Source organism: Corvus kubaryi, unplaced genomic scaffold (assembly GCF_017639235.1).
Source record: "Corvus kubaryi isolate FWS band 111438036 unplaced genomic scaffold, C.kubaryi_AGA036_p1.0 134, whole genome shotgun sequence".
In the NCBI taxonomy this organism is placed as follows: domain Eukaryota; kingdom Metazoa; phylum Chordata; class Aves; order Passeriformes; family Corvidae; genus Corvus; species Corvus kubaryi.
In genome coordinates, this window is record NW_024580668.1 from 3,096,451 (window position 1) to 3,107,256 (window position 10,806).

Sequence of the window (10,806 nt, forward strand, 5' to 3'; positions counted from 1 at the left end):
TCTACTGTCTTTCTGACAACTGAGCATTGCTGGCTTACTCTCAGTTATTTCTACGTACACTGACTTACCTGGCCAGCAAAAAGCACTCAGTATTTTTGTACTTCTCTGAAAAAGGGCTCTGCTTAGTATTACTAAAGATTATGCTCCATTTTATTTTTAATGAAGGTACTTAATGACGTGTTTTAAAAGGAAAATATTTCTGATCAGCTCCACCAGCAACACAGTATGTGGACTTTGAAGACAAACACCAGCTTTGCCATTATTAAATTTGGGTTGGATTTTGTCTTTGCTTACGTCACAGCCCTATCTAGAACAGTCTTTAGCACCTCTTATCCCACCAGATTTTTGTTTTCCTTTTCAGGAATGTTTGGCCTTGCCATGAATCAAGGACAGCCCCTCTTACCTCAATATTTTCTTCCCTTATTTACAAAACATAATAAAAGACTTTGATGGGGAGATAAAGGGTACAGTCCCAGGGGGTGTTCCTGCAGTGGGAGGTTCAGCTCTGCAGTATTTTAGACTTGCAGGGCAGGAAGGTGAACTGCAGTCCTGATCCCTGCTGCTCTGCCAGCATGGCTTTTCAGGGCTTGTAAGTCACTGCTGGCTGCCCCAGCAAGAACCTTGCTGGGAACATCCAGCTGCTTCACAACCTGAGCAATGGCTGGGTTATGAACACCCTTTATACAAGATAGTCAATTTTGTTGCTTTATAGAGCTGAAACTTAGCTGGGAATCCCAGATTTCCTATTCTGCAAACTACCAATGACAACATTTTACATACATAGTAAAAGCCCCATCAATACAAAAAAACTCCCACAAGCTGGCATGAAATCACCACCTCATCCAGACCCCAGATGCTCTGATGGGACTGGGTGTAAACACAGCAAGAGGAAATGGCAGCAGAGTTATTTCTACAGTTCTGTTTGTCTGAAATACTTCAGTCTTCACACACCCAGACTGCATGGACAAATGGACATGAGGACCACCTTTCTTTATGGTCACAATGGTCTGAAATGGAATAGGGGAAGCTAAAGACAGGCAGGCAGAAACAGAGACAAGAGCTCAAAGTGTCTGAGATCACACAAGCGTCTGATATCACTCTGAGATAACGCTCAGAATTTTAAGAGTAGTAGTGGCTGTTGGTATCAGACACTGCCACAACTGATACAGATACAGACTCAAGTCTATGAATGTGCACATATGCACAGGGCACTTCACCCACAGAACAGTGTGCAGCCCCAGTCCTGAGCAGTTCTGTGCTTTTGCTCTGAGTACTAATTTAGAGATGGGTTAATATTTTATGACACCTCCCCCCCACAGAATTCACAGTAAAATAAAACATAATATTTGAAAGAGGAGGTTAATTATTGAGACAGTTGCCACTCCGCCTATTCTGGGCTTGTAGCAATAGAAATTAATTGTTTCGTTTCCAAGAGCCTAAAGCAAGCCATAAGCAAAAACTTCCTAGCCTACACTGAAGGAACCACAACCCTTAGATTTATATTGCTTGGGAATATTTTAGTATTGCATAGACAAAAATGAGAGCTCTGGGCCTTGTGTACGTAGTGGTTATTCAGGCCTGTCAGTGCTCACTGTTGAACTTTATACCTGGATCAGGCAATGTTCCCAAGGTGAGTAAACACTCCTTGGACGAGCCTCCACTTCACAGCCAACTAGTGACCATCTGCCTACAAAATGTGCCAACTGCACTTTGCCTCCGTGCATGACCTCTGTGTTCCTGCTGCAGAAACTCTTTGTACTCAACCTTTCCCACAAGCCGAGAAGTTATGACATTTTTGATTTCAAAGCCAAATTGGATCAAAGTTTGGTTAAGCTGCTAAATTTTGTAACTGCTTCAAAACAGCAAACCCGGGGGCTAAGAACCTCCGCTTTCAGCATTCATTAATCAAGCCTGTTAAATCATTACCCCACCAGGGCTGCTTTGTTGACAGCTCTGCGTGATGACAATGTCAGTGGCACTGTCCCAAGACACATCCAGCGGTGATGTAAAGGACAAGCCTCCCTCACCTCAACTGGTGGGATGGACACTACCACAAAGAATATTTAAGGAAGGAGGTGCGTCCTTGGAAAGCAGCAATTGCAAGAAAGCTCCAAGGCAGGTGAAACGGGCTCAGCTGAAAGGGACAGCAAAATCCTCTCTGGCATCTAGCGCCACCTTACATAGACAGTAAGTAGAATGGCCTTTTTTTTTCTTTTTTCACCTTAAATTAGTAGAATGGCCTCTATTTTTTCCACCTTGAAATTAGCAGTGATCCAAATTCCCTATCTCGATATTAAAGCAGTAGATAATCAAGTCCATTGCAAATTCTCCCTTTATGTTATATGTTGTTAGGCTTTGTGACACTGGTTACAACGTAAAGTGTGCTAACACACCCAATCTATTTGATTTTAGATTGTGATCAGTATTTTAAAGCCATCAACAAGATCCACTACAGCTTCAATAATGCCCCCACAGTTGAAAGCCGAGATGAACGTCATGCCCAAGGTTGTCCAGGGGGATTTGGAGAGTCTGTCTCCAGAAGCGAGGGATTTCATCGAAACCAATGCCAAGCTGTGCCAGCCTGAGTGCATTCACATCTGTGATGGCTCGGAAGAGGAGAACAAAAAAATTCTGGACATCATGGTGGAACAAGGCATGATCAAGAAGCTGAACAAGTATGAGAACTGGTGAGTAGCCTACATGAAGTCAAGTAACATCTCAGAATTGGAAAATTCATTTTCTATCCTGTTTACTTTAAAAACTTCTTATAACTCTCCAATATTTGCTTTCCATGAACATTTCGGAACTTTAGCTTACATAGGTGAAATACTCAGGAAAAGCAAACTTTGTCCTCTAAAAATTAACATTAAGCATATTATTCAGTTGGACTATCAACTGTATGTTGTCTCTATTGATTAGTTACATCAGGGAACTGAAATAATGTCATGAGACATACGCAACTAATCATTAGCAGTGGCTAAATATTATTGAGCAAATCTTCTTTTGAAGACTTCTACTATTTTAGCCAATTAGTTTATTCATCACATACTTTTTTGTGGCATTCAGATAGGTCTGTGGGTGTTCAAATGTTATTCAGTACAGGCATTATTCATATCGTACTGATGAGCTTTGACTCTAATGTATTCTGCAAATACTTTTTCAAATATTTCATAATTTCTCCCAACTAACTGAACATGAAAGGAGAATATTAACAACAAGTACATACTCAGGAATTACGTGCCAACCACGAGATCTTCATGGGAGAAATCTGCAATGACTTTTGAATAACTAAGTGCAGGAATTTGGCAATCTGTTTGCAGACTATTTGGGAGAGAAAAGGGCAAGATTCACCAGATAAATTATTCATTGTTAATTATATGCTTAGCTGTAGTGATGATGGTTATGACAGCCCAACTAGAACATTTTTATACTCATGGAAAATTTCAATGCACAGAGGTGAAAATGTAAAACAATCCCCTCTATTGTAAATAGATGGCAAAAATTCCTTGGAGGGGAAAAAGAATCCCCTTAATAAACTCCTTCACTTTTAATGATCGTGCTTATTCTCAGTATTTCCTTTGTGATGCCTCTAACTTAAAGAGCTATGCCAATTCACTAAGCTGGGTTCTGATCCCTCTGGCACTTATACCAACACTTAAACTACTTTCCTTGGCATCCACTTAGCTCGAGGCATCGTTTTATGGTTCCCATATAAAACAACTTCACACTGATGAGAATGAGAATTAAAAAAGATTAACTTTTCCCTGAAAGTTAGCAACAGAGAATAAGGCTGAGATAAGGGGCAAAGGAGTATTAACATGTAACAAGAATTTCCTAGGCCATATAATTTGTTATTAGCACTGGAAAGTCTTAAAACATTTTGTATGAGAGAATGTATCTGACTGATTTTTGAGATTATCTGTTATACTGGCTCTGCCACTGTAATTTTTGCCTTACAAAGCATTGTTTTAGCATCCTTTTGTGCCAAATTGGTCCCACAGAAGGGTAAAAATGCTATATTTATAAAGTCTAATTTCCTGATTTTTGGTGAAATGCAGCTGGTTGGCTCTCACTGATCCAAGAGATGTGGCAAGAATTGAGAGCAAAACTGTCATCATCACTCAAGAGCAGAGAGATACCACGCCGATGCCTAAGACTGGAACAAGCCAGCTGGGGCGCTGGATGTCTGAGGAAGATTTTGAGAAAGCCTTCAACACCAGGTTCCCGGGCTGCATGCAAGGTAGGCAAGAAAAAGATGATTGACACTGAACTTTCAGGATTGCAGAGACACTTACTACTGTAAAGATGACAGTTACAAGTCACTGTTATCTTTAAAGAACAATCTGAGCTGAAGATTTAACTTTATACCCCCGATAGTCACTTCATTGGTTTCATGCAGATCTTACCACAGACCCAAATACCTGGGCAAGGACAGTCCTCAGTCTCTTTCCAGCACTGTTGTCTTCCAAAAGAGTGGCAAAGTACAAAACTATGCGTGACTTTGTTCAGTAAGTCACACAGCAACTAAGCAGCAGATAGGAAGTGAGATGAGAATGAAGGACCCCCCCATCCACAGCAATAATTTCAGATTCAGGGATTTACACTAACAGAGAACTTGACCTTCAACTCCCCTTAGTCCTGGCTAGACAATCTGTCGGAACTGCTGCTTTCAGCATTTAAGATAAAACTTCTTGCTACACAATTCGACAAACAGAAAGCTACAAGCACTCTTGAAACATCATCAGGAGCTCTCACAAGACAAACGGCTCTTAAAGGACTGAGAAACAACCTCCTCGTGAATAAAGGTTACTTCAAAAGTTCTTTGTTTTACTCTTGGCCACATGTTGCTACTCCCTGTTTTCCAGGACGTACAATGTATGTCATCCCCTTCAGCATGGGGCCTATTGGGTCACCTTTGTCCAAGATTGGGATCGAGCTGACGGATTCACCCTATGTGGTGGCCAGCATGAGGATCATGACACGGATGGGAACAGATGTTTTGAAAGCCCTGGGCAATGGGGAGTTTGTAAAATGCCTTCACTCGGTTGGGTGCCCTCTCCCGCTGAAAGGTAAGAGCCATTAAAAACCCCTGGAAATTCCCAGGGCTGTGTTTTGGAGCTCTGTGTGTGTCCTCAGCACATGGGAGACCCTCACCAGAGAAGACCAGGGTGGTTCTGTAACAGCACTAGGTTCAAAACTCAATTAAAGGAATCAAAGCTCAACGAGAGTTTCATGGAAAGGAGATTATTATCCCTGGTACTTACCAGGGATTTCCTTGAAGCATCTGGTGTGGGTTGCTGTCAGAGGCTCAATGCTGATGAAACAACAGCGTGATCAAGCATGGAAATTGCTGCATTCATGAGTACAACATTCTGTTCTGCAGAACCATTAATCAACAACTGGCCGTGCAACCCGGAGCTGACGCTGATTGCTCATCTCCCGGATCGCAGGGAGATCATCTCGTTTGGCAGCGGCTACGGAGGAAACTCCTTGCTGGGGAAGAAATGCTTTGCTCTCCGAATTGCCAGCAGGCTGGCCAAAGAGGAGGGCTGGCTCGCAGAGCACATGCTGGTAAGAGCTATTAAATCATGTGTGTTTGAGCAGCCGTTAAACCCCAAATTAGAGCCACATAAATCCATCACCCATCTTGTTATCAATGAAATTAGTCTCACATATGGATAGTCCTGTAACTTTAGATAGGAATGTATCCCGTGCCAGGCTCATGAGGAATAGAAAACTGCTTGCAAGGCCAAGTGCTAAACTTTTAAAATAGTACCTGTAATGGCATAAAACAAGCAAGATTTGGAACTTCTGAGAGTGACTTCTTGGAGGCAGACCCATGTACTTGAGCAGAGCCTGAACATCATCACTGGGCATCTGCTTTACAAGTCTAATAGCTAAAGATTCATATAAGTTTTTAAAGTTGTCTTTCATATTATAAAGAGGTCTATGCACTCAAAAACCTGCAAATATTGGTTTTTCTAAGGGAGTTCTAAGGCTGTGTACCCTTCATGCCTTTAATTTCTGCTGTCACTCAGATATTCTACCGCCATAAAATACCACTGCATAAAAGAACTTCAAAGTGCATAAGAGAACAGTCTCAGAAAAAATACCTGTGGTCTCTGAGAAGAGCAGAAGTATCTACGCACAAAGTGCTTTCCCTTCACTCCACTTGTGCAGCCAAAAGAATATTGCCTCGTTTTCTTCTGTCTCAGCAGTGAAACCCAGATGTATATGGTCTTTAATCAGCAAAATAAAGATAAATGTTTATTATGTGCAGACCTAACATTTTTTAAAAATATAAGAATTTCTTACAGATATTCTAATGGCAAGAAGAGTTGACTCTCTGATTTCAAAAATACAGTTTGAGATATTTTTCAGCTATATTATGTGGTGCTTTTTCTGTAGGAACAAATGTGCATTATTAAATATCTTATAATTTCCACTTGCTGGGAGACAATCTCCAAAACAAAAAGTGCAAGAAAAAAAGACTGTGTTTAACAGTTGCATTAATTTTTCAATAGATCCTGGGAATTACCAATCCAGAAGGTAAAAAGAAGTACTTTGCTGCAGCATTCCCTAGTGCATGTGGAAAAACTAACTTGGCCATGATGAACCCAAGCCTGCCAGGATGGAAAATTGAGTGTGTGGGTGATGATATTGCCTGGATGAAATTTGATGAACAAGGTATGGAAATTAAATTGGAATGTTTTACAGGTTGCTGTAGGTGCAGTAAGACATGCTACAAAATTCTGGATAGAATTAAATCAGTATGATTTACTTATATTTTGTCATTTAACTTCCAGGCAACTTAAGGGCAATCAATCCTGAGAATGGCTTTTTTGGTGTCGCCCCTGGAACCTCAGTCAAAACAAATCCCAATGCTATTAAAACCATATTCAAGAACACCATCTTTACCAACGTGGCAGAAACCAGTGATGGAGGTGTCTACTGGGAAGGCATTGATGAGCCCTTGCCAGCTGGAGTGACTGTGACCTCGTGGAAGAACAAGGATTGGACCCCAGACAACGGTACCTGGCCCATGCCATGGCCCTCTCTTGGCTTTCTTTGAAATTAATTAATGTTACTTCTGCCATCATGACCTTTTTATTTCGTTCTGTGCAGGGGAACCTTGTGCTCACCCCAACTCCAGGTTCTGCTCCCCAGCCAGGCAGTGCCCCATCATGGATCCTGCGTGGGAGTCGCCCGAAGGCGTTCCCATCGAGGGGATCATTTTTGGAGGCCGCAGACCTGCTGGTAAGAGATGCAGCAGCCACGTTTCCAGGCTGAAGTGCTGGCCACAGAAAGGTTGACACACAGCTGGCCATAGACATGGGTTTTTCTTTCACAGCTGCAAAAGCAAGGAAATAACAATGTTAGTCCAATTTATCCGTGTTAGCCTTTGGCACACACGCTTCCAGCCACTGGTATTGCAGTGTCTGAGTTGTTTGATGTTAGCACAAAACACATAATAATAATAAAGGGCTGGAGGGAGATCAGGACCCACTAACCTGGGTAGTAGACACATAGAAAATTGCTGTATTGGCCTCAATTTGCTTGTAGTTTAACTAGTTCAGTTAGCAAATGTTTAGGGAAATGAATCAGTTTTAGATAGTTTAAAGAAAGGGAAGTAAAATAAATTGTCCTGTTAAAGATCACCTAAAGTTGGAAAAGAAATAGAAGTAATGCTAGGTCTGAGTCTAATATGACCACAGGACCAGATTCTATTTCCACTAAAATCTGCTGGAGATTCTGATGTCCCAGATATCTCCCACTGAGCAACTAAACATGGATGTGTTCAGTAATCAGTAGCCAGTTTTGAAAACATTCATTTAAACTTGTTTGCTGTAAGAGAGCAGGAAATGAACTGATTTTAAAAAACAGGAAAAAGTAGACTATATCATCCCATGACATGCATTCAGCACTATCTCAGATAGCAAAACCTGTTATAAAAATGTTTCTGGCCCTCTAATTACTGAAGTGATTTTGTTCTTTTTTAGGTGTCCCTCTTGTATATGAGGCCTTTAACTGGAAGCATGGAGTATTTGTAGGAGCAGCCATGAGATCTGAAGCAACAGCAGCTGCTGAGCACAAAGGTAAATCAAAATTTAATCTGCCTACCTGTATTAAAAGCAGTCCCCTCTGGACTGCCTGCCCTCTCCTTCCCCTCGCTCTTTCACATTTCAGTCTTGGCAGATAATTTTGCAACCTGTGCATTTTCACAATAGGAAATATTTGCACTGGAATTAAGAGCCAAATTCTCTGTAAAAGTCAAATTAAGCAAAATAATCCCTTAGGTGGCAAGCATACAGAACAGGATGCAGACACAGGGTTGCCAGAAGCCTTGACAGGGAGTTCTTGTTACAGTCTGGGATAAACAAACTTAAATTTTCTTTTCTGCTAGAGCTCAACATAGATGCGTGAATGATAGCCATCTCTTGAGGATCTTCATTTAAGCTGCTTGACCTGAGATTTAAGAAGTTTAAAAACAAAAATTAATTTAATTTCTACCTTTTTTTGTACATCAAGGATAATGCTTGTGTTGTTTCTTAAAGCTCTTTGGTTCAGAAGGATGGTGAAGGGATTATGGATATTAAACCCTGGGAGGATCTGAATCTTTGTACTTTAGAATAAATGTGCTATGTATTCCCTTACCTTCTCCATCTGTGTTTTGGACAGGCAAAATCATTATGCACGATCCATTTGCCATGAGGCCTTTCTTTGGCTACAACTTTGGCAAATACTTGGCCCACTGGCTGAGCATGGCCCATCGTCCAGCTGCAAAGCTACCCAGGATCTTCCACGTTAACTGGTTCCGGAAAGACAGCCAAGGGAAATTCCTGTGGCCTGGCTTCGGGGAGAATTCCCGTGTGCTGGAGTGGATGTTCAACAGAATTGAAGGGAAAGCCTCTGCCAAACCAACTGCCATAGGTTACATCCCTACTGATGCTGCTTTGAACTTGAAGGGTTTAGAAGATGTCAACCTGACCGAACTGTTTGATATCTCAAAAGAGTTCTGGGAAAAAGAGGTAGAAGAAATCAAGCAATACTTTGAAGTGCAAGTTAATGCTGACCTTCCCTATGAAATAGAAAGGGAATTGCTTGCCTTAGAGATGAGGATAAAACAGCTGTAAGCTGATCAAACCCACAATTATTTATCAATTCGCACACACTAAGACAGGGCAAACACATTTCACCAAATCACCACTGGAAGCATAACAGCACACTGATGGGCAGGGGGTTATAATGAAAGTAGGTCATAGCTTAGTTAGGATATAAATACAGACATTCTAGAAATAACTCCAGACCTAATGATTTATAACTGCATCGGTTGTTGTGAATAGGTGAGCAGCTGTGGGAGTGCATGTGCGCAGGGTCTGAAACCCCTGCTGTGTCACTTACGTGCACACAGAGCCATGATGAGTGTAAATTATTTGCCTAGTTCTGCGTATACAATCCAAACCAATCCAGCCTTCAAGTTGTAGCACATTGTTTCCATCACAGAAACCTCTGGAGTCTCAGACTCTGCAGGAAAGAGGAGAGAAAATTAGATGCTGTATATATGTACTACCTAAACATATTTCATGGCTTAAATATTTTTTAGAAAAATGAAGTCGTAACTTCTATCAGAGTGAAAGATGACTTTATATTACTAATGCATATTTAAGATATTGCTATTATATATTACTCGTGTTCCTGTGATTTCCAGATGTTTTGAATGGCTTGTTCTTAAACTATAAAATAAATGTTTATACAAAATATTACCTCATTTCCAGTATTCTTGCTGTTTATAAACTGCATGCATATAAATTGAGCCTCCTGTCAATACCACAGCACAGGGAGAGATTCACATGTGGAAGTTAGATGTTGACTAGAGTTGATCTGCTACTCCTAAGCCAACTGGTTTAAGCCACATACTGTCTTTGCAACTTTGATTCAAGCCAAGGAATGGTCCAGAAATTATGATACCAGCTGTGAGCAGTCATCCAGCTGGTGACACACTCTCCATAACTGGGCATTGTTAGTTACTGCAGGCATTTATAAAATAAACTACCCTCTAGGAAAGCCCCATATTAGGACCTTGCTCATTTGTTAAAGTTGTAGGATTTGTCTCTGTTCCACAGTACCTTGGCTTTTGCAAGAGTAACGAGTGCAGCTGTTGAAGTAAAGACAATTTGGGAAAAAGTTCTCCAGATTTGTCGGGATGCCTAAAGCCTTAGAGCTCAATGAAAATCAGGGTAGGAGCCTGTGTTGGCTTCCTTGTAGAGCCAAGACACTAAAACCATCCCGTGTTCTCCCAGTTAGAGATGTCATTTATGTGCTTCCCACATCCCTGGCAGGTATCCTGCTTTTTCACTTTGAATGCTTGATCTCCCAAAACATATTGCAAATATTTGCTTAGCAAAAAGAAAATCACTTACATTGTGTAATAAGCCTTTTTACAGACCTTGCTTCCTTGCAGAGCAAACAGTGCCGGGGCTGGTCAACAGCTGCCCTTCGAAGTTTGCTAGGAGAGGTCACATAACCTGAAAAGGCTCTAACCACCCCCTGACTCCATATTTAAGACTTAACACAAACATTATCAGTTCTGAAGTGAATAATAGAGCCCAACTCAATGCATAGGTCAGACAGAGAACAGACAATAGAAAGCTGTGATGGAAGTGGAGGAGAGTGGTGCAGCCTCTGTGGAGGTGATCAAAATCACATGTGCATCTCCTATAGGGTCACCTATATGTGTGCTCTTGAGCAGGCTCCAAATCAATGGAAAAGTCAAGGCGAAAGTCAATAAATAAGTCAGAGGAAGTG

The 10,806-nt window shown here is 41.3% G+C and overlaps 1 protein-coding gene across 1 annotated transcript; it reads left to right on the forward strand.

The window, feature by feature from the left end:
• The first annotated feature begins 2,074 nt into the window (after nt 1–2,074).
• Nucleotides 2,075–9,764, forward strand: PCK1 (phosphoenolpyruvate carboxykinase 1). The gene is made up of 10 exons (XM_042045548.1): nt 2,075–2,187; nt 2,413–2,687; nt 4,059–4,240; nt 4,866–5,069; nt 5,384–5,571; nt 6,525–6,687; nt 6,807–7,031; nt 7,126–7,257; nt 8,001–8,096; nt 8,680–9,764. Exons 2-10 carry the CDS (start codon nt 2,464–2,466, stop codon nt 9,132–9,134), a joined length of 1,869 nt encoding a protein of 622 aa, XP_041901482.1. The 5' UTR covers nt 2,075–2,187; nt 2,413–2,463; the 3' UTR covers nt 9,135–9,764.
• Nucleotides 9,765–10,806: the final 1,042 nt, after the last annotated feature.

Coding starts and splice junctions, on each gene's coding strand:
- PCK1 (XM_042045548.1), top strand. CDS start 2,464: ATGCCCCCACAGTTGAAAGCCGAGATGAACGTCATGCCCAAGGTTGTC. Junction 2,688..4,058: donor CTGAACAAGTATGAGAACTG/GTGAGTAGCCTA, acceptor GGTGAAATGCAG/CTGGTTGGCTCTCACTGATC. Junction 7,032..7,125: donor GGATTGGACCCCAGACAACG/GTACCTGGCCCA, acceptor CGTTCTGTGCAG/GGGAACCTTGTGCTCACCCC.